We start from the raw sequence: 23,785 nt of genomic DNA on the forward strand, positions 1-23,785 counted from the left end.
CAGGAGGGATGTGGAGACTGAAACAGATTACAGGGACAGTCAGGGATGCAGGAGCTGGAGGAGACGACAGAGATAGAGTGTAGGGGCTGGAGGTGTTTCCAGAGATAATGTGAAAACCAACACACTGCTTCTGGTTGATGCCAACCAGTGAGTGTATAGATGAGAAATAAGACGGGCCAAGGATAGCTCTTTGGATGGACACCAATTACAAGGTCTTTGCAGACACTGTGGAATCAACGTTTTTTTTTATTATGAGGGTTTGAGGGACCATATCAGAAGAGTGAATTGTTAACTCTCACAGAAGAAAAACTCGAGAAAGCTGTGGGATCAGGACTCAGACAAGGAGGAACAGGCAGTTTGACCCAATGAGCTAGTGGAAGGAGGGGAGCAGCAGAGACGGCTAATCAGTTTGTCTCAACCTTACTCGGGACAATGCTCCTCGAGACACAGAGATGTACAGCATGGAAACAGACCCCTTAATACAACTCGCCTGTGCCAACCAGATATCCTAAATTAACCGAATCCCATTTGCCAACATTTGGCACATTTCCCTCTAAGCCCCTTCCTATTCATGTATCCATCCACATGCCTTTCAAATGTACTGGCCTCCACCACTTCTCCTGGCACCTCATTCCACGCACACACTATCTTATTTGCTCTTCGGATCCTTTCAAATCCATCCCCTGTCACATTAAACCTATGCGCCCTCGTTTTGGACTCCCCTCCCATGGGGAAAAGAGCTCCTCACACTTGTTGTTGGAGGAGAGAGAGAGATAGCTTTCAAAAGGGGCTCACTTGTATTAGAGACGTTAGGAAGACTCAACATGCTGGGTTTAAAGCAAAGCTAATTCACACGATTTTTATTCTGAATGTTCACACATGTTCTGGAATTTACTAGCATCAGTCAAAAGACCCAGTGAAACATGGATGTGTCCAGCACGTGATTAACAGCAAATCCAACTTCTGCAGTTGCGAATGAACTCGCTGGTCTCTCACAAGGTGGTGTGTCAGTTCCCGGGAACTTACAAAAGACTTCCTGCAATCTGTGCACTTACAGGGTTTCCGTTCAATGAGCAAATCTTCCCTCACTCAGAGCAAGTGAGCAGCCTCTCCGCAGTGTGAGCTCACTGATATTTATAGTGAGGGTAGATGATGGCTGAGCCCAGCCCTGTGGAGAGAGCACCTGGATGGTCTCTCCGCAGTGCGAACACATCAAACAGAAATCATAAATCACAGATTTCTACCGCACTCTCCTAATATTGGGTTGCAAAAATTCTCTCCCTAATGTGAACTCACTGGTGTGTCTCTAGGACAGGTCACTGAGTGAGTTCCTTCCCAAACTCAGAACAACTTGTCCGCAGAATGAATATGCTGGTGCTTGGTGAGTTGAGACTGTTGCCTGAACTCAGTTCCACAGATGGAGCACCCGAACGGTCTCCCATCCGTGTGGACACGTTGATGGGACATCACCTCCGTGGGGCTTTTGAAGGGCTTGCCGCAGACCAGGCATTTGAACGGCCTGTCCTCCCTATGAACTCGCTGGTGGTTTAGCAGGGTAGATAAGCGAGTGAATGTGTTCCCACACTCCGCGCAGGAGAAGGGCCTCTCCCCGGTGTGAATTCGCTGGTGCTCAGTGAGGGCCGATGACCACTTGAACCCAGTGCCGCAGTGAGAGCACCGGAACGGCCTTTCTTCGGTGTGAACACGCTGGTGGAGTATCAGCTCCCCAGAACTTTTGAAGCCCTTCCGACAGTCCGGGCATTTGAATGGTCTCTCTTCAGAGTGAACCCGTTGATGGGACATCAGATCCCTGGAACTCTTAAAACACTTCCTGCAGTCTGGGCATTTGAAAGGCCTCTCTTCAGTGTGAACACGTTGATGGGACATGAGATTTCCAGAGCTTTTGTAGCTCTTTCCGCAATCCAGGCAGTTGAAAGGTCTGTCCTCGGTGTGAACTCGCTGGTGGCGTGTCAGTTCCCCGGAACTTTTAAAAGACTTCCTGCAGGCCGTGCACTTAAAGGGTTTCCAGTCAGTGTGAACACGCTGATGAGATGTCAGACTGCCGGAGCTTTTGAAGCACTTCCCACAGTCTGCGCATTTAAAAGGCCTCTCCTCGGTGTGAATGAGACAGTGCCTTAACAGACTGGACGACTGAGTGAACCCCTTCCCGCACTCAGTGCAGGTGAACAGTCTCTCCCCCGTGTGACTCCGTCGGTGAGTTTCCAGCTCGGTCAAGTTAAAAGGAATCCTGCCCCACAGTCCATGCATTTCCAGGGTTTCACTCCAGGGCGACCGCATGTGTGGTCCTTGAGGTCAGATTCTTGGCAGAAGTCTTGCCCACTCACAGGGATTGTGCAGGCTTCCGCCCCAGTGTGAGTGATGCTTACTCCTTCCATGTTCAGAATCCGATCACCTCTTCAGGTTGTTAGTTGAGAGTTGGCCAACTCCATCTGCGATAACCTTGTGAAATTGATTTGAAACAAAAGTAAAGGAATTAAAAACCCGTAAACAAAAGTAGGTTTAATAACCAGGGGGTGTGGAATCAGGGAAAAGTGACAATGAAAACTGCTGTATATTGTGATTGAAAGCCCAAGCAAGCAGACTCTCGGCCACCGGGGAAGGGCTCAGAGCCTAGTCCCTGTCAGCCCGCCCTCAACATGATCCACAAAACTGGCATATACTCAGGGCCTGTTTTTGGGAACAGCCTTGGTGCAATAAGTGCCTCCATTCCACACTCTCTCCACCCCCCATCCTCTTTCCATCGCTTCCTTTCTCATTCACATCCTTCCTCCCTTCTACGCCTCTCCCTCTCTCCCTCCTCTCTCAGTCACTCACTCAGTTCCCGAAGCGGCTCCGGTTCTGATCGATGCGGAACTGCGCATGCTCCAAGGGGAGCCCGAAGCGCGGCTCCTGCGCACTCGGCTCCTCTCCAGTCTCCTGCAAATGCCTGGGGTAGCAGAGTGAGCAACAAAAAGCAGGAATTGCTGCAGATGCAGCGCCAAGTCTGTGAGAGAAGACAGGGGCAACTTTTCAGGTCCACTGACCCTTGTTCACAAAAGTAAAATCAATATCCCAAAGGCCAGCACAGGTGAATGAGTAGAATTGATAGCAGTGATTTTTACATACATGGCAAGATTAGTGAAACAGGAATTGGAGCAGAGATTAAAAGGTGACCCTATTGATGTGTTCAGAATTTTGACAGGGTAAAGAAGGATATTCTGTTCCTATAATTTCTATATTCTGTTTATAAAATCACTGGGGATATAGATAAGGTCAATGGCAAGTGTCTTTTTCATAAATTGGGGGAATCTTACGACTAGGCAGCATATTTTTAAAGTTAGAGGAGAAAGATTGTAAAAAGACATGGGGGCAGATTTTTTTTATGCAAAGAGTAATTTGTGTATAGAATAAGCTTCCAGCAGAAGTAGTGGATGTGGGTATATAACATTTAAAAGATATTTGGATATGTACGTGAATAGAAAAGGTTTGGAGGGATATGGGTCAAGTTCATGGAGGTGGGATTAATTTAGTTTGAGATTATGGTCAGCACGGACTGGTTGCACTGAAGGGTCTGCTTCTGTGCTGTACGATTCTACAGGTCAGGATGTCAGTCCCTGGGAGTCACAATTTCCCTATTGTCAGCAAGGGACCTAAGAGGGAGATGAGGAGAAACCTCTTTTCTCAGAAAGTTGTTAGGATTTGGGATGCACTGCCTGGGAGAGTGGTGGAGGCAGATTCCACAGGAGGTTTTAAAAGAGAGCTGGATATACATTTGAAAGGGACAAATTTAGAGGGCTTCAGCAACAGGGTTGGGGAGTGGGAATAGCTGGGCAGCTCTTTAAGGAGCTGGTGCACATTCAATGGGCTGAATGCCTCCTTCTGTCCCATAGAATTTCTCTGATTCTCATTTTCCATGTGGGGACCCATCAGAACTCAATATAGAGTTCAATAATTTTAAATCGGGAATGCATTTTCCATGCCCTTTCCCCATACCTTAGGCCCTGTCATGACATGAATTGCTTTCAGCTCAGTCAACCCATTTTTACTTTCTTACGGTTACCCTGTGATCTGCTTTTCTGTCTCCTCAGCAAGCTATTATCTATTCCATTGACTCCCTAACTGTCAATCTCCCTCTCTCTCTCTCCCTCCCTCCCCCTCCCACTATTCCCCCTCCCGATCTCCAGCATATATCCCTCCATTTCCTAGCTACTATCAGATATGAAGAAGGGCCATCGGAATCAAAACATTACATCTGCTTATCTCTACAGATACTGTTAGGCCTAATGAGTCTCTCCAGCAATTCCTGTGTCTGAGGACATTCACATCCACAGGGAATGCTGGGTAATAGTAGCACCACTGGAGTCAAATAGAGTCACAGAGCACTGCACCAAAAAGGCCATTCAGCCCATCGAGTCAAAAACCAACACCTAATTATTCAGCCCATTCTTCCAGCACTTGACCCATGTCCTGTTTGGCTTAGAAGTGCTTCTAAGTATCTTTTAAATGTGAAGAGGGCTCCTGCCTCTCCCACTCTTTCAGATTCCTACCATAGTCTGAGCAAAAAGCAATACCCTCACACCCTCCTCAAAACATCCTGCCCCCTTGTTGAAATGTTGAATGGAAAATAATATCATTATCTAATTGAAATAAATGAGCAGGGTGACATGTCGGCTCAGTGGTTAGTAATGCTGCCTCATAGTGCCAGGAATGGGTGTTTAATTCCACCCTCTGGTAACTGTGTGGAATTTGCATATTCTCCTCGTGTCCATGTGCGTTTCTTCAGGATGCTCTGGTATCCTCCCACAGTCAAAGATATGCAGGCTAGGTGGATTAAACATAGGAAATGCAGCATTACAGGGTTACAGTGTGTCTGGGTGGGATGCTGAAGTTTCTTTCCCTAAAGGATATTCGTAAACCAGATGGGTTTTTTCAACAATCTACAATGATTTTCTGGCCATCATTAGACTCTTAATTCCCAATTTTTATTGAATTCAAATTCCCTCATCTGCTGTGAGCAGGATTTGAACCCAGGTCCTCAGAACATTAGCTGGGGTTTCTGGATTAACAGTCTAGTGAAAGTACGACTAGGCCATAGTCTCCCCAATCAGCCGATTTAATGTAACTTGGGAAAACGTGAAGTTGTTCATTTTGGCAAGCAGAAACGATAAATCAGCATTTAATTAAACAGAGAACAATGGTGGAAGACGAAAGTGCAGAGGGATTTACGCATTCTAACAAGAGTCACAATAAGTTAGTGTGTGGGTACAACACGCAATCAAGAAGGTTACTGGGATGCTATCTTTTGTTATAAGAGAAATTGAATGCAAAAGTAAGAATTTTATGCTTCACTAATGGCACCAAAGCTCATCCACTCTGCCTAAGATAACAAAGTGTGAAGCAGGATGAACACAGCAGACCAAGCAGCATCTCAGGAGCACAAAAGCACCCGAAACATCAGCTTTTGTGCTCCCGAGATGCTGCTTGGCCTGCTGTATTCATCCAGCTTCACGCTTTGTTATCTTGGATTCTCCAGCATCTGCAGTTCCCATTATCTCTCATCCACTCTGCCTGTTCTTTTTCTTTGCTTCTCCCTCTTTACCACCCTTCTCTCAGCTTTGAACACCCGTCCCTGGCCTTTGACCCTCAACTCCAAAACAGGGCTGGCGGCCCAAAGTGGGGGCAGTGGCCCGATGCAGAGCCCCCTGCCCTGGTCTGCTCTAGAGAGCCTTTGATGACAGACTGTGATGTCTGTCTTTAACTTCTTGTTTTTCTGACCATTGGTTGTACTGCGTATAGCTGTAATGATTTATCTATTCTGTAACTGAGGGTTGCACCTAGGTCCCCTACTTAAGATGGCGCTGTGATGATGACATTGTCACATAGTAAACTAATCTGGTAACTGAAAAAGCTGTACCAAGGTAACTTTGTACTTAAAATGGTGCTGTAAGCAGTGACTTATCAACTTTTCACTGTCCTCATTTGAGTACATGTGGCAATAAAGCTCATTCAATTCAAGAAAGACATTGTATCTGAAAGAGATGAATGGAAAAGATTTCCTGGTTGGGTCCTTCTTTTCTCAATCGTGCTCAACACCAGCAAAGTGAACTGACCAGTACACAAGCAGATATCCAAAGTTCACCGAAATTTATAAAGGGTTGAACCAGACCTTTCGACCTTCATTCTAACATTGACACTTTGGACCAATGTGTTAGCCTTTGCCTTTAGTTCCATGACATGGTTGTTATTTAATCTCTCTCACCCTCCAAACCTGATCAGTGCCCCCTTTATCCAACAGCATATTCCTACCGATCTCATGCAAAAGCCCCCTGTTTCTCTGATGCTTTGACGTGTCTGCTGTAGGTTGTCTGAGTTACAAAGTACATAGGAGCACTGCTGCCCAGTAAACCGTGACCTTAGTCTCAGATTTGAGATCCTGGTCTTTAAATGCCCTTTTCCTCAATTGGATGGTCACAGTCTGGACTTGATGACAAATTTCCGTCATCTGTACATTGCTTTTGTTGAGAGGCGGCTCCCTAGGTATGAAAAATGGTCCACATGTTCCAGGATACTGCTGTTAATTGGTTGAGGAGGAGGGGTTCTGCTGTGTGAATTGGCTGGGTAAAGACTTTAAAACTTAATTCTATTTTCTTTTTGCATGATAGATGAAAGGCCTATTGTCTCTTGTGCTTCAGGAAGAACAATCAACAAATTGACCTGGGGCTCAGTTCTTCAGTGAGAAAACACACAAGCTGCGTCCGAACACCGAAGCTCCAGTCTACACCTACAAGGTTATATTCATCAAGTTACTCTCATGCAATACAAAAACATTCAAGATCCTTTGCAGGAGTCCCAGAAGGGCTTATTGAGGATGCTACACCAAGGTTCCATGCCTGCCCTCTCAGGCCACGTAAAAGATCTGCCTGTGATTTTGAAGGACAGCAGGAAAGCTCTCCCCAGTGGACAATATTTCACCTTCAACAAAACCTCACAAGAAACAGATCAGCACTGGTCATTATCACATTGCTGACTGTGGAGGCTCACGCCCACAGAAGACATCCTGAAACTTGGAAATTAAATGCAAATACTGTTGTGTCCCAGACCAGTCACTGTGGTCAGCAGTGGGAGCATCAACAGTACTGCAGTGTCAAGATGAACGGGGTCAGTCCTGAATCTGACGAACAGCGGCGATAACTGCGGAGTCAGAGCACTGCAGCGATGTGTGAACTCTTCCACATACGGAGCAGGTGAATGACCACTTCCCTGTGTGCACCCGCTGGTGCCTCAGTAGCATCGATGACTCGGCGAATCCCTTTTCACACAGCGAGCAGATGAAGGGCTTCTCCCCAGCGTGGGCTCGCTGGTGCCTCAGCAGACTGGAAGCCTGAGTGAATCGCTTCTCGCAAATGGGGCATTTGAAAGGCCTCTCACCCGTGTGAGCTCGCTGATGCCTCAGCAGGTGGGAGATCTGTGTGAATCGCTCCCCGCACTCAGAGCAGGTGAACGGCCTCTCCCCAGTGTGGACCCGCTGGTGTTTCAGCAGATCAGAGGACTGAGTGAAGCCCTTGCCACACTCGGAGCAGGTGTACGGCCTCTCCCCGGTGTGGATGCGCTGGTGCTGCAGCAGGTGGGAGATCCGAATGAACCCATTCCCGCACACGGAGCAGGTGAATGGCCTGCGCCCGCTGTGAACCTGCTGGTGGGTCAGCAGGTTGCAAGATCGGGTGAAGCCCTTCCCACAGGCAGGGCAGGTGAATGGCCTCTCCCCAGTGTGACTGCGGCGGTGGGCTTCCAGCTCGGAGGGGTAACTGAACCCTTTCCCACAGTCCCAGCATTTGCATGGCCTCGCCCTAGTTCGGTTACACTTGTGTCTCCCCAGATCACACGACCGGCTGAATCCTCGGCCACACCCGGAACACGTGAATGGTTTTTCTGTGCTGGGGATACTACGTTTCCCTTCCACGTCACCAATGATGATCAGGTCCTGCTGAATCGGGTGACTCTCGGATTGATGTGATGTCAGGTCCGTGTTTCCCATCTGCGAATCCTCTCCCTGGGAATAAAAACAGGTTCATCTCAATCATTCATGTAATAAAACTGCAGGAGGAATTCAGAACAGAATTTCTGCCTCTACATTCTAATGGTTACTCTAGAACCTGCTCACTCTGGTGAAATCAGTCTCTCTTGTGATTTCTCTGTCCTTTTAAATGATAACAGCAGACGGAAACAGTGTTCCTTCAAATATACAGGTTCTGCACAGAGGGATGTACAGCATGGAAACAGACCCTTCAATCCAACTTGTCCATGCCAACCAGATATTCTGAATTAATCTTGTCCCATTTGCCAGCATTTAGCCTATGTCTCTCTAAACCGTTCCCATTCATGTCCCCATCTAGCTGCCTTTTTAAATGTTGTAATTGTACCAGCCTCCACCACTTCCTCTGGCAGCTAATTCCATGCACGCATCATGGTCTGCATGGAAAAGTTGCTCCTTAAGTCCCTTTTAAATCTTTCCACTCTCACATTAAACATATGTTCTCTAGTTTCAGACTCCCCCACCCCAGGGAAAAAGACCTTGGCCAATCACCCTATCCACACCCTTCATGATTTTATAAACCTCTATAAGGTCACTCCTCAGCCTCCAATGCTCCAGGCGCAAAAAGCCCCAGCCTACTCAGCCTCTCCCTACAGCTCAAACACTCCAAACCCGGCAACACCCTTGTAAATCTTTTCTGAACCCATTCAAGTTTCAGAACATTCTTTCAGACAGCAGGGGGACCAGAACTGAGCAATCCATCATGATCTGTCAATAACCTCATCCCAGACTTGGCCTGCAGCTCGCAACGGTAGCTGTGCTCAAGTGTTGCTGAGCGAACGGCATGGAATCTGCCAGGAAAGGCAGTGAGTGACAGGCTGGATTACTGACCGGAAGTGAATTTCCCAAACTGTGGGGCAGCAGGGAGCGGTGAATCTAACCAAGGCCAACATCGGTAATGAAAACTGAAAGAACTGTGAATGCTGTAATTCGAAACAAAAACAGAAACTGCCTGAAAAGCACAGCAGGTCTGGCAGCATCTGTGGAGAGAAATCAGAGTTAACATTTCAGGTCTGAATAGAGGAATGGTCACTCAACCCGAAATGCTAACTCTGATTTCGCTCCACAGATGCTGCCTAACATCCGTAATGTTTGACTTTTTAATTTATTTCTTCATAATCTACTTTCATACCAAGAAGAAACTGTAATACTGAAATTTTTTCAACTTATTTATTTTTCTATTTCTGCACCAAAGATTTTGCACCCATACCTTTGGGGCAGCAAGGTGGTTCAGTGGTTAGCACTGCTGCCTCACTGTGCCAGGGACCCGGGTTCAATTCCAACCTCAGGCAACCGTCTGTGTGGAGTTTACACATTCTCCCGTGGCTACATGGGTTTCCTCTGGGTGTTCTGGTTTTTTTCTCACAGTCCAAAAATGTGCAGGGTAGGTCGATTGGCTATGCTAAATTGCCCATAGTGCCAGGGATGTTTAGCTTAGGTGGTTTAGACATCAGAAATGCAGGGGTAGGGCAATGGGTCTGGGCAGGATGCTCCTCAAAGGGGTGGTGTGGACTTGTTGGGCTGAATGGTCTGTTTCCACACTAGAGGGATTCTACCTAAGATGGCGCTGGGAATGGTGACATTGTACACTTTTCACTGTATTCTTGTACCCCATACTTGTGTACATGTGACAATAAACCTAAACCAAATCTTTAACAACCTCTTGACTTCTGGCCTTCTATCCCCTTTACCTCCCAAGTCTAGGTCTCCTGAACATCTCAGCCTTGGCTAATTTAAAGATCTCAGTGTTATGGACCAGATTAAACCCCCTAAAAACATTTTAAAAAGGTAACCTGGACCCTAATTTTTTTTACTTTAAAAGTAAACGTGAAGTAGCATTCCAGGTGCAATTTGACTGGTTAAAGTAGTCGACGTTAAGCAAAACGCAATTCATTTAAATATAGTCATTAAAATGCAAACAAAAGAAAGAAGAACATAGAATAACCTAACTCTATTAGAAACCTTAACAGAATAGTAGATACAGTAACTATTACTAATTAACTGTTCCAATATAGTAACAGTCCCTAAGCACACTCCTTGGCAAAAAAGAAACTTCAGACACAGATTCTCACATGCAGTTCTCCAACACAGAAGGGAAAAAACATCACAAGAAAATTCAGAGAGAGTAGTAGCCAGGAGACATATACTGAAGCATCCAACTCTGCCAAGAGCCCAACAACTTCTGATCCTACTGAGGAACCAAAACCTGGAAATCCCGATCTGAGAGAGCTGGCCACACCTACTCAGCCTGTTAAACAAAAACTCAAGGCCTCCCAACCTGTTTACTCAAGTGGTTTTGGTAAACTGCTCGGCGCCTCTTCCTCACAACCTCTTTCAAAAATAACCAGGACAAAATAACCTCTTAAAGCCACAGCATCATCACACTCAGCCATGTGCCCTTGTGTGCTTTCTCAAAGTAAATTTGCAATTTTTCGAAAAAATTTGTGCGTCTTCCCAACACTACTGGCACCGCTTTATTATTTATGACTCTAGACAAATGGAAACCTGTTACTGGTTGCAATGACAATTCCTGAAGTCAGAAAGCCTCCCTGGAGCCAATCAGTTTTAGTCCATTCTAATAACTATCGATAGATTGTTGTATCTAAACAAGGTGTCCTGGAACAGGGGGTACTCTGACCATAACTTGACTTTTTTCTTAAAGCCCCTCATTGTATCTTCTTGAGGTGAACTGGTAGTGTCCCTACCCTTGGACTGGGAGGCCTGGGTTCAAGTCCCACCTGCTCCAAAGGCATGTAATAATATCGCTGAAATATTTAATCAGAAAAATACATTACTGTTTTTTGAAGACACATTCAATTGTAAGTTGTTCACACAGTAAACTGCCAGACCAGCCAGTTAATCACTGAACAGAAGTATACACTGGTGAGGTAAATTCTAACATGAGTTTGTACTCAAGAGGAAAGATTGGATCTACATTCTCTAGAGTATCGAGGAATGAGAGGTGATCATTTTGAAGCTTACAAAATCTTTAAAGTGCTCAATGAGGTAGGTACAGGGTATTTCCCTTAGCTAGCAAGTCTGGAACTAGGGGACACAGTTTCAGAATAAGGCAGGGGTGCCAAGCAAATCATTTAGGACTGAGATGAAGAGAACTTCTTCACCCAGAGGCTGGTGAATATTTGGTCTTCTCTACCCAACAACAGATTAATCAATTTCTAGACATTAAAGATCAAGCGATGGGGGACAGTGCAGGAAAATGGCATCAAGATAAAACAGCCATCATGGTCTTGTTGAATGGATATGCAAATTTGAGAGATCAAATGTGCTATTCCTGCTTCTACTTCTTAGGTTCTGTGCACAGGTAAGTAACAAAGGTATCGCTGTGGCTCGAGATGGTGGCATACTGGTAGAGGTAGTGCAGTAGTAATCCAACAGTCCAGGCTAATGCTTTAGGGACACAGTTTGAATCTTAGCAGAGCAGCACGTGGACTTTAAATTCAGTTTATAAGTCTGCAGTCCATCTGGGTTCACTAAGGCCCTTGAGGGAAGGAACCTGGCCTCCTTAACCAAACCTGGCTGATATAGGACTCTACCTTTTCAAACAAAAGGCGTAAACAGAAGAAAACCAAGACCTCCCGAATCTGCCTCCAACAGATATTCTCAGGACAGCACCAGGTGATACAGAGAAAAGTCCACTCTACTCTTTCAAATGGGAAAATAAAGCTTCCTAGACTTAATTAAAAGGAAAATTAAGACCCTATTACACTGGAGAGAAACAAAAATAAGTAAATTAACAAACAAAAAATGGCTGTCTCTTTCATTTTTCCCTACCACCTCTTTTGGGCAGGAACCAGAGGGAGCCAAAATAAAAATAAACTCCAGCAAAACCAATGGAAAGAAACAAACAAATAAAATAAATAAATAAATCCTTTCTGCTCTGTCCCCACCAAATGCTCCCAGGACAGGGACAACAATAGTTTAAAATCCAGAGGGAAATTCCCCTGTTCATTTCAACTAAAAATAAGATTCCCATCACACTGATCCCCATCTAGGACAGGGGTAGTGCAAGGCTAAAACAGAAGTACCTTAGCTCTTCCAAAGAGTGCAAAATCAGAACAAAGTAAAAATAAACCACCCCTCTTCTTAGGGAACCAAACTGAAAATGAATGTAGACTTATCCTGCAGAGACAATTAACCAAATCAGAATATCATTATCCAGGCTGATAATGCACTTCAGTGCCCTCGGCTCCCAGTGGTCTCGAAAGGCCTCAACCACGCCAGTGGCCTCTGCGTGCTCGCTCTCCAGGGACAGCCAAGCATGGACGCAACCAGCAGCCAGGTCTGGGAGCGAAGACGCGTAGACATGTCCGCCCTTCCCGCTCTGGTTACCAGTAGATGAGCAGTGTAGGACATGTGATTCTCGACCCACAGTAATGCGGTTGCCTCTTAACTGCCCTCTGAAATGGCCCAGCAAGTCAAACATTGCCCGTGACACCACACTCCACAATTTAAAAAATGCAATTGTCAACAATTATTCAGCGCTTCAAAATTGGAGATGTTAATGAATGGGGCCTTTCAGACAATGGACTGCAGAGCTGGTGACAGAGATCAATTCAGGATTGAAGTCAACGTTCACAATTTTGTTGCAAATTCTGACAAGAGTTCCTGAACTACGGTGTCTGATCACAGACAAGAGCTGCAAAAGCGACACTGCAGCTCCGGGATCACAATCTTTTCACAGGATGTGGGTATCCCCACTGAAGAGACTTGTCAGCCATTTCGGAAATCAGGTTATAAGTCAACCACATCACTGATGGTCCAGAGTCACATATATCAGAGAATGAGAATTGCAGATTTGCTTCCCTAAAGGCATTAGCGAATCAGGTGGATTTCTACAACAGTTTGTTGAAGTTTCGTTGCTAAGATTAGTCTTCAATTCCAGATGTTATTTCAATTAATTGAAGTTGAGCTAGTGACCCCAGAGTTTAGCCTGGTCTGTGAATTTCTAGTCCATCTGATATTACCGTGGGGGAGGTGATGGCCTAGTGGCTCCATCACTGGACTGTTAATCCAGAGACCCAGATAACATTCTGGGAATCCAGGTTCGAATGCCACCACAGCAGATGATGGAACTTGAATTCAATAAATATCTAGAATTGAGAATCTAATGAAGACCATGAATCCGTATCAGGAAAACCCATCTGCTTCACTAAACTGCCATCCTTACCTGATCTGGCCTGCATGTGACTTCAGAACCACAGAAATATGGTTGACTCTTAACTGCCCTTTGGGCAATAAATGCTGCCTCACCAGCAATTGCCTCATCCCTGAATGAATAAGAAAGATGCCCTCTGTGCATATTAAACACCAGGCCAGTTACAGGAATTATTAACATTCAGGCAGGAATGAGGAATTGCCAGAATGAACATGGATTACTCATGTATCTGAGTTAACTGCGACAAGAACAATGAAATCAAACCACTGACATTGCATGATGCTACTGACTTCACATTGCATTAAATGCATTACTGAAGCCTTCCCCACAAACACAGGAGTTAAACAGCCAGTCCCCAGTGGATTCACTGCTGTAAAATGAGGCTCCTAAGGGCTTGGCCTCAGTCCTGCAGCGAGAGCACCTGAAGCACCTTATCTCAACGTAAACATGCTAATAGTCCTGTATACAATACAATTCAATACAGCACAGGAACAGACCCTTCAGCCCATCAAGCCTACGCCAATTCCTAGTCCTTATTTAGACCCGCGACTTATGGCCCATGCACGGTTTCTGTCTCTCTATTAGCCTCCCATTCATATGTCTATCAAAATGCGCCTTAATCCTTGCTAACATGCCTGTTTCTACCACCTCCATTGGCAGTGCATCCCAAGCACCACCACCCACATTTTCCCTGCACTTCTCCCCTAAAATTTCCCCCTCTCACCTTAACCTGCACCCTCTTGTAGTTGACCTTTCCACCCTGGGAAAAAGCCGGTAGCTATCCACCTTATTCATGCCTCTCTTAATCTTGTTGACCTCTACCAGGTTGCCTCTATTTTCTTGGTGATATGTTCTGGTTGTATCCACCAGAGCCATCTGTGATGCCATGGGTAGATATATCACTACCAATTCTTCTTGGAATTGGCCTAAGTTTCTGATACAGCTGGTAAAGAATGCCCACACAAAGTCTTCAGCAGGAGACAGACTCGGTCTGAATGAGGAGAGTTTGTTTATTACATAGTACTTAATGGCTAGTTACAATAGTGGAGATACATGACAGTCCTTTATGAGGCTTTGGGATATATGCAAAAGTGAGTACACATTACTGCTATTTTAAGGATCTGCTTAAAACAATTAACAAGCCAAACAATGTAATAACTCACTATCTAGCTCCTCCTGGGAAGAGCTGGTGGGTGGAACTTATTAAATGCTGTCAGTTAACACTTTCTGGCTCTGATTGTTGATACAACATCTCCCCAAAAATTATTTTCTGGGGTATTACACTATTTTTAAAACTGTTACAAGTAAGTAAAATCGGCTTATCACTGCCCATACACCGTCCCAACCCCCACTTTCTAACTGGTCAATGACTTGGGCGAGTTGCCCATTTAAAGATAGGGATGAGGAGGAACTTTGTTTTCTCAATCAGAGGGTAGTGAATCTGTGGCATTCTTTACTGCAGAGGGCAATAGAGGCTAGGTCATTAAGGATGAGGTATTTTTAATCAGTGAGGGAATCAAGGGTTATGGGTCAACGGCAGGAAAGTGGGAGTTAAGGATCATCAGATCAGCCACGATCTCATCAAATGGTGAAGCTGTCACATTAGGCTGAAAGGCCTACTTCCGTTCCTACATTTTACAGTGTTATAGTCACTGCTTATCGACCAAACATTCAGGTAGAGGTACACTGGGACTTTGACGTTCTCTGGCATCGATGCTGCTGTTGAATATTTGTCACTGTCGGAGGATCTGTAGTCTCCCCAATTTATAACAGAAACGAGAGTTGTTTCTGAAAAATGTGATCTTTTTACTGTTATAACAAGATATACTTGCATGTGATTCTTCCATTCTTTTGGATGACAACAGTCATTTTATCGGGTTTGATCATTTCACTTTGAACAGCTGGATTGACTATATCGAGGCCACCATAAGCTCCTGGTCCTTATGGTGTCAAGTACGTCTGATGAACAGATTCTGAAGATGTGTGCGCAGTTGGAAGAAAACTGAAACATTCCACAAACCTATGAAATCTCTTGTTTCTGCTGAACTCTCAGTCATAAAGGAGTGATGGACACCAACGAGGTTAATACACAGCAGTGCATATTTCCTCTTCATTTCAGCGGACATTCTTCTGAAACCTATGAAGTCTTCCTTTTGTTGAGTAAAGTCACGCTGATCATTGTTTTTTGGCTTCTTTTTTAAAATTCAGTCATGCAAATTAAATAATCGCATCACTGGCTGGGCGAGCATTTATTGACCATCCCTAACTGCCCAGAGAGTACTCAAGAGTCAACCACATTGCTGTCGGTCTGGAATCACATGTAGACAAAATTAGGTAAGGATGGCAGTTTCCTTCCCTAAAAGACAGACCAAACCCGGATGCGTTTTTCAGACAATTGGCAATGAAGTCATTGTCATCATTAGATTCCTAACTCCAGATATTTATTAAATTCAAATTCTACCATCCGCCATGCTAGGATTCAAACCTGAGCACCAAAAGACCATCCGGGTCTCTGGATTAACAGTCCAGTCACAATACTACTCGACCGTCGCCTCCCTTAAGCTGATTAAGCTTCTCTAACATATTGACGAATATTAAGAGTGAAGCAGGCATTTTTGCTCAGAAGTTAGAAGGTTTGGTTTCTGATCATGCACATTTCTTCTACATAGCATTCATCCCTGTATTTTAAGACTACGCTCAGTATTCCTTCAGCTTAAAGTGGTATGCTATAGGGTTGTCAGATGGTTGTAATTTCATTCTTTTTAATCATGTTTACATTTCAAATGGAACAGTAATACTTGCCATCCCCCACCACATCAAGTTTGAAATTGTGGAAACAGAGAGGATAGAAGCAGGAGTAGGCCTGCAACACATCAAGCCTGCTAAGCCATTCATTATGATCACTGCTGATCATTGAATTCTATAACTCAATCTCACCATCACTCGTATCCTTTGTTCCCTTTAGCCACAAGAGCTAGATCTACCTCCTTCTTGAAAGCACAACATTTTGACTTCAACCAATTTCCATGATAGTGAATTCCACTGGCTCACCACTCTCTGGGTGAAGAAATGTCTCCTCAAAGAGTCATTAGAGTCAAACAGACCTTTCGGTCCAACTTGTCCATGCTGACCAGATATCCTAAACTGATCTAGTCTCACTTGCCAGTATTTTGCCTATTTGTCTCTAATCCCTTCCTATTTATCCTTACTCCCTAAACTATGACTCCCAGTTCTGGATACCCCCAGCATCAGGAACATTTTTCCTGCATCTATCCTGTTTGGCCCAATTACAATTTTATGGGTTGCTACGAGATCTCCCCCATCATTCTTTTAAACTTCACTGAATACAATCCTAATTGACTCAATCTCTCCTCATAAGTCTGTCCTGCCATCACAGGAATCAATTTCGCTGTACTTCTTCTGTAGCAAAAACATCCTTCCTCAAATAAGGAAACCAAAAGCTACACACAAAATTCTAGGTGTGGCTTCATCAATGACCTATATAACTGCAGAACTCCTTTAACGTGTATTTGAATCCTCTTGCCATGAAGGTCAACATACAGACTGCCTTCTTTACTGCCTGCTGTATCCGTGACCCCAGGTTCAATTCCAGCCTCGGGTAACTGTCTATGCGGAGTTTGCACATTCTCCCCGTGTCTGCATGGGTTTCCTTCGGGTGCTCCGGTTTCCTCCCACAGTCCAAAGATGATGTGCAGGCTAGGTGAATCAGCCATGCTAAATTGCCCGTAGTGGTCAGGGGCATGTGGGTTATAGGGGGACGGGGTGGGTTATATCCGGGTGGGATGCTCCAAGGGGCGGTGTGGACTTGTTGGGCCAAAGGGCCTGTTTCCACACTGTAGGGAATCTAATCTAATCTTACCTTTAACGAGTGGTGCACCAGGACACCAGGGTCTTGTTGAAAATTCCCCTCTCAATTCACAGCCATTCATGTAATAATCTACCTTCCTATTTTTTGCCACCAAAGTGGATAACCTTGCATTTATAGACATAATACTGTATTTGCTCACAATCACAAGCAACATCTCTGCTCGCTGCTCATCCTTCCACCCATTAATTTGACATCTGCAAATTTTGAGATATTACATTTTATCTAAATCACAAACATATATTGTGAATAACCAAGGTCCTTGGACTGATCCCCTGCAGTACCTCACTGCCTGCCACTCAGAAAAGGGCTCATTTATTCCAACTCTTCATTTCCTGTCTGCTACGAACTGGTGCAATCTCAATACACTATTCCCCCATCCCAATGCACTTTAATTTTACATATTATTCTCTATTGTGGAACTTTGTTGAATGCCTTCTGAAAGTCCAAATAAACGATGCCCGCTTATTCCCCCAATCAGCTCTACAAATTACATCCTCGAAGAATTCCAGTAGGTTTGTCGAGCACGATTTCCCTTTTGTAAATCCATCCTGACTGTTCAATTCTGCCACTGTTTTCTAAATGCTCTGCTGTAAAATCCTTGATAATGGAGTTTAGCATCTTCCCCACTACCAATGTCAGACTCACTAGTCTTTAATTCCCTGTTTTCTCTCTACCTCTCTTTTTAAATAGTGGAGTTATATTAGCTACTCTCAAATCTGAATGAAGAATTATAAAGTCTAAAGAGTCTTGGAAGATGACCACCAATGCATCCACTGTATTTCATGCCATTTTTCTTCAGTACGCTGGGATGACAATTATCAGACCGTGGGGATTGGATGGCCTGTATGATCTCTGTCATATCTGGTGCAATTGAGTCACCCCCAGGAAAGGTTCAGTTGTCTCTTCCAAAGATAGCATCTCATCAACATATATACTCCAGTGATGGGCACTCCTGATCATCTGTCTTTTTTTTAAACCACCCCCACACGGTCTTGCAGTAAGATGTTATGCACTTGTTCGTTACTAGAACTGTGGTTGAAAGATAGTATTTGACTGTTGTACATGCTTTGGGAAACACCATTCTCATACAAAAATTGCACTGGTGCGACAAAGCTGAACATTACTTCAGTTTACACAGTTTAATTAATTCATATCTGGAACAATGAGTTTGAGCATTAAAGGGCTTGAAGATATTTGAGCTGGTCTGTGTGATGGTTTTGGTATTTTTGCACCTTAGAAAGTTAACCAAGTCTGACAAACCTCTTGAACAGGGTTGGCTTTCTGTTCTCTTGTGCTGTTTGCTTATTCCGCCAATATCTGGACAGCCCTTTCGAATGTGAGATCTATTGACTGTAATATCTAAGAAAGAAACTGATAAGAAATTCCGAAGACAATTCTGTTTCAAATTTGTTCTCACTGCATTTTTCCATAATCTCAAAATTCTTACAACCTATAAGGATGATTAATAAAGTTGTCAACAGATGGTTCTAGAAGCTAACTTCTTCTATCATATATTGCTATTATGCATTTGGTGCTTTGTCAAATGCTCTGACAATGTTATCAAAACTACCTGTCACTTCTTTTGAATTCTGTTGTTTTAAGATATGATCTGCTACTAGATTCGCCAAGTTAAGAAACGTGTTCGCTTGTTCTTCTCTGGGCTTCTTCTGCAATCTAGAACCAATTCTGTACCAAATAAATTGTCTCTTCCACATAATCCAGTTTAATTATGTGTCTATGGTATTTGTGATTTTAAATCTGCTTGGAACTGTGAGATCTTTCTCAACTGTCCTCATATTTAACTGCTGTGACTCCTCGGACTTCAATAATTTACTTGAAGGCAGTTGTGGGATTTTGTTTCAGTTTGTGGATGCAGTTGGCTTAGCTGTCCAGGGTTGAGATAACTGAGCCTCTCATGTTAGTTCAGCATCTTAGGTACTAATTTCCTTGTACAACAGATGGGGCTGCAGTTCCTCGGAGCTTTGAACGCAGTTCCCGCTGTCTGGGCTCTTCGTAGGCCTCTCGATGGCGTGAATTTGCCGGTGTCTCAATAGGTGGGATGAAGTAGTGAATCCCTTCCCACACTGGGAACAGCTGAAAGGTCGCTCCCCCGTGTGAACCCGCTGGTGTCTCAGTAGGTGCGATGAAGTCGTGAAGCCCTTCCCACACTGGGAGCAGGTGAATGGCCTCTCTCCGGTATGAACCCGCCGGTGTCTCAGTAAGTGGAATGAGCTGGTGAATCCCTTCCCACATTCCGTGCAGGTGAACGGTCTCTCCCCAGTGTGAATTCGCTGGTGCCTCAGCAGAGTGGAAGACTGGGTGAATCCTTTACCGCACTCGGAGCAGGTGAACGGCCTCTCCCCGGTGTGAACCTGCTGGTGCCTAAGCAAATGGCATGAATCGATGAATCCCTTCCCGCACTCTGAGCAGGTGAACGGCCTCTCACCGGTGTGGATGCGCTGGTGCACGACAAGACTGTCAGAGTGCCGGAACCGCTTCCCGCAGTCGGCGCAGCTGAACGGCTTCTCCTCAGTGTGAATCCGCTGGTGGATCAGCAGGCTGGATGGGAACCTGAAGCTCATCTCGCAGGAGACACAGCTGAAGGGCTTCTCCTCAGTGTGAACCCGTTGGTGCGTTAACAGGTTGGATGAATAAATGAAGCCTTTCCCACACACGGAGCAGATGAAGGGCCTCTCCCCTGTGTGAGCACGCTGGTGTAATTCTAGGTTGGATGACTGAGTGAATCCTTTCCCACACACAGAGCAGGTGAAGGGTCTCTCTCCGGTGTGAGTGCGTCGATGAATTTCCAGCTTGGACGGGCATGGGAATGTCTTCTCGCAGTCCCCACATTTCCATGGTTTCTCCATGGTAAGGATATCTTTACTTGTTTCAAGTTGTCGAAGCCTCGTCCACAGACAGGACGCAAGTGCGCTTCCCCCGCTGTGAACAGTGTGAATTATATTCGGGCTGTGTAACTGGTTAAGTCTCTTTCCACAGTCAGTGCACTGAAACACGATCACTTTGCTGTGCATGTGTCTCGGTGCTTTTCCAGTAACACTGACGTTTCCTACAGACAGAACAGACAAACATTTTTTCCTCCATATTCAAAGGCTGGTGATATTCCATGCTAATGATTTGAATCACTGTCAAATCTTAACATGATGTTTACTTTAAGTTACCCTTCTGCAATCCTCCCCTTGTAATTTCCTGTAAATAGAGACTGTAACTGTAGGGGAGAAATTCAGAACAGACAATTCCAGTCTCTAAGGAACATTCTTTTCTCTCCTGCTCCCCAAATCTGTAATTCCCTGTCCCAAACACTCTCCTCTTCTCCAGGCTGAAATCCAAATACAGTGCACCGTCTCTTTCTTCAGTCCCAGTTTTGCTCCTTTCTCTGCTGGGTTCACTTCACCCACCACATCAATGTCAATGAGTCAATCATTTTCTCTCCTGGTCATGGAAGCCTGGAGCCTTTTTGTTGGGTCATTGCAGTGCTTCACATACAGTGGGCAACAAGGAAGGTAAATGGAATTTTGGCATCTATTGCTAAACAGTGGAGTATAAAAGTAGGGAAGTGTTGTTGCAACTGTACAAGACATTAGTGAGACAGCACCTGGAGTATCGCATACAATGTTAGTCCCTTAACTTGAGGAGGGATGTAGCTGTATTTGAGGAAGTTCACTATGATTCCAAACACAGGGGGTTTGTCTTCTGAAGTCAGATTAAGCAGTTTAGGCCAATACTCTCAGGAGTTTAGAAGAATGAGGGGAGACCTAACTGAAGCACATACGATGCTAAAGGAGATTGCAAAGTGAATGTGGCGTGGATGTTTCATCATGTGGGGGCAATTCAGAGTGAGACATTGCAGATTTAGAGAAAGGGTTTTCAGACTTAAAATACAGCCAGTCAGCACAGAAACAGACCCTTCAGTCCAATGAGTCCATGACAACCATGTTCCCAAACTAAACTAGTCCCACCTGCCTGCATCCCTCCAAATATTTCTTATTCATGTTCTTATCCAAATGTATTTCCAACACTGTAATTGTACCCGCATCCACCAATTCCACACATGAACCAATTTCAATGTAAAAATGTTATCCCTCATTCCTTTGTAAATCCCTTTCCTCTCACCTTAAAAATATCTCCCCAGTCTTGAAATCCCCCACCCTAGGGAACAGACACCTGCCATTTGCCCTATCTATCCTCATGATATTACACCTCTGCAAGGTCACCCCTCATCTCCCTACATTCCAGTGAACGAAGTTCCAGCCTATCCAGCCTCTCATTATAACTCAAACCTTCCATTCCCACCAATATCCTAGAAAATCTTTTCTGAACACTCTCCAGCTTAATAATATCCTTCCCATAACAGGGTGACAAGAACTGGACACAGTACTCCAGAAGAGGCCTCACTAACATCCAGTACAACCTCAACATGATGGTCTAACTTCTGTCCTCAAAAGAGTGAGCACCGAAGGCAAGCATGCTGAACATCTTCTTAACCACTTTCTCTACATGGGAGGCAAACTTCAAAGAATTAAGTACCTGAATCACTAAGCACTACCTGAAGACCTACCATTATTTGTTTGTTTTGCTGAATGGGTGGTGAATCTGCGGAATTCATTCCTGCAGGATGCCAGGACATTGAGTAAATTCCAGGCACAGTAGCTCAGTGGTTAGCACCACTGCCTCACAGCAACAGGGACCCGGGTGCGATTACAAACCCGGGCAACCGTCTCTGTGGAGTTTGCACAATCTCCCCATATCTGCGTGGGTTGCCTCCGAGTGCTCCAGTTCCCTCCCACAGCCCAAAGTTATGCAGGTTAAAGTAAACTGGCCATGCTAAACAGCCCCATAGCGTCCAGGGATAGACAGACTAGGTGGATTAGCCACAGGAAATGCAACATTACAGGGATCGGGGTGGGATGCTGTTGGGAGGGTCAGGGTGGACTCAAGGGCCAAACAGCCTGCTTCTGCACTGTAAGGATTCTACGAGGTGGAGGATAGATTTTTCCATCAGCAACGGGTTGAATTGTTTGTGGAGAGCGGGCAGGAAAGCGGAGGTTAAGGCTGAGATGAGTTGAGCCATGATACTATTGAATGATGGAGCAGGCTCAAGGGGCTGAATGATCTTCTCTTGTTCTTTACGTCATCCCTAGACTGTGGCGCATGCGCAGTAATCCCCACTCGCTTCCCCCTCCAACCCGCCGCCGCGCGCTGGAACAAGATGGCGACGGTAACCCCCGGGACGGGGTTTCACAAAAAATCTTCGGAGAGATAAAAGCGAGAACCGCGGATTTGATATTCGGCATTTGAAACCTGCACCGGGTATTAACGGACCCTCCCCGCTGCGGTCCGGCCCGTTATTCGGCGCCGCTCTGCCGCCGCCGCCGCCACTCACCAGCCGCAGAGACACAAACAAACGACTCGCCATCGCCATTACCCGACCTGCGCATGCCCGACACACACCCCGGATACTGCGCGTGCGCACAGTTCCGCGCGGAGGGCATAAAGGCCTTTCCTTGCCGTGATGCATGCTGGGTTAAAGGACCGCCATTTCACATTCCCGGACCACGTTCTACTGTTTCGTTCGTCTCTCTCTCCCCCTTTCTCTCTGTGGTGAAAACAAAGGGAAAGGCGGCTTCATGTCCGGAGTCTAACTTCCGCATTAGGTGTCTGGGAAGCTTTTCCTTCTTTTGTGGGGATAGTAAAAGATTAAACGAGGCGTTTAAAACCCCCAGCACAGCCTTCGGACAAAATGGGAGGCTGCAGCCTGCAGATTTTGTACGTTGAATGTATATGTAATCAGTATCGCACACAATATCAGACACTTTACCTCGATGTATTTTAGGCATGTTCTAGTGCTTTAGGCACACAAAGCTATAAGCTTGAAGGACAAGTTTAAAACGTGGTACCAAAACTGAAATTGCTAGAGAAACTCAGCGGGTCTGACAGCATCTGTGGAGAGAAAACGGTGTTAACATTTCTGGTCCAGTGATCCTTCTTCAGAACTGGTGAGTTAGGCAGCTCCGTATTAAAATATATAAACTCAGAACTTCACCTGAAACATTAACTCTAACTTATCGTTACAAATACAGCAGAGTTTCTCCAGTAATGTCTGTTTTTATTTCATATCTCCAGCATTCACAGTTCGTTTTTTTTAAAGTTTAAAACGTTGTTTGGACGTATTACTCTACATTTGTAAAATAAACTGGTAAATCATTGGTTTAGCTGCAGTTAGAATATTGCTCCAGGTTTATGCTATCTTACACCAGGAAGGAAGTCAAAGTAAACGGGATGGTGAAGGAATGACTCACTGAGAAGCTCAAGAAGTTCCAGCACAAAGGAAATTATTCAGTTCATTGTGCCTTTGCCTGGTCTCATCTCTCAAAATAACTGCACATAAATGCATAAATTTAGTGACTAAGGTTAGAAATTACAAGCATAAATAGCCTCTTGAGAATATGGCTATCTGCAGCAACAGCAAAATGCTTAATGTGAAGACAGGATAATAAATATTCTCAGATACAACATGTTCAGAAAACAAAGGAGATGGATGGCAGTGCTGATTATAGCAGATGCTCTGATGAAGGGTCCAGGCCCGAAACGTCAGCTTTTGTTCTCCTGA

The 23,785-nt window shown here is 45.0% G+C and overlaps 2 protein-coding genes across 3 annotated transcripts; both read right to left on the reverse strand.

The window, feature by feature from the left end:
* Positions 1-835: 835 nt before the first annotated feature.
* On the reverse strand, positions 836-6,408 carry LOC125449157 (gastrula zinc finger protein XlCGF7.1-like). Of its 2 annotated transcripts, none has more exons than XM_048524828.2 (2): positions 6,307-6,408; positions 836-2,460 (listed from the first exon to the last, which is right to left on the reverse strand). In XM_048524828.2, the coding sequence occupies exon 2, from the start codon at positions 2,296-2,298 to the stop codon at positions 1,342-1,344; it is 957 nt and encodes a 318-aa protein (XP_048380785.2). In that variant the 5' UTR covers positions 2,299-2,460; positions 6,307-6,408; the 3' UTR covers positions 836-1,341. The 2 variants fall into 2 exon arrangements, with proteins under 2 accessions (XP_048380785.2, XP_048380786.2); XM_048524829.2 differs by lacking the exon at positions 6,307-6,408 and adding an exon at positions 2,836-4,126.
* Positions 6,409-7,142: 734 nt separating this feature from the next.
* On the reverse strand, positions 7,143-22,605 carry LOC125449152 (gastrula zinc finger protein XlCGF57.1-like). The gene is made up of 3 exons (XM_059641893.1): positions 22,559-22,605; positions 19,177-20,224; positions 7,143-7,841 (listed from the first exon to the last, which is right to left on the reverse strand). The coding sequence occupies exons 2-3, from the start codon at positions 20,187-20,189 to the stop codon at positions 7,160-7,162; spliced, it is 1,695 nt and encodes a 564-aa protein (XP_059497876.1). The 5' UTR covers positions 20,190-20,224; positions 22,559-22,605; the 3' UTR covers positions 7,143-7,159.
* Between the last annotated feature and the right edge of the window lie 1,180 nt (positions 22,606-23,785).

The sequence above is a fragment of the Stegostoma tigrinum genome, chromosome 43 (assembly GCF_030684315.1).
Source record: "Stegostoma tigrinum isolate sSteTig4 chromosome 43, sSteTig4.hap1, whole genome shotgun sequence".
Taxonomy (NCBI): Eukaryota; Metazoa; Chordata; class Chondrichthyes; order Orectolobiformes; family Stegostomatidae; genus Stegostoma; species Stegostoma tigrinum.

Bases quoted from the DNA above. Each gene is read 5' to 3' on its own strand.
- LOC125449152 (XM_059641893.1), bottom strand. From the start codon at position 20,189: ATGCACAGCAAAGTGATCGTGTTTCAGTGCACTGACTGTGGAAAGAGA. The intron at 7,842-19,176 runs GCCTACGAAGAG...AACTAGGGCGAG, and splicing joins CAAATTCACGCCATCGAGAG to GCCATGCAAATGCTGGGACT.
- LOC125449157 (XM_048524828.2), bottom strand. From the start codon at position 2,298: ATGCGGTCGCCCTGGAGTGAAACCCTGGAAATGCATGGACTGTGGGGC.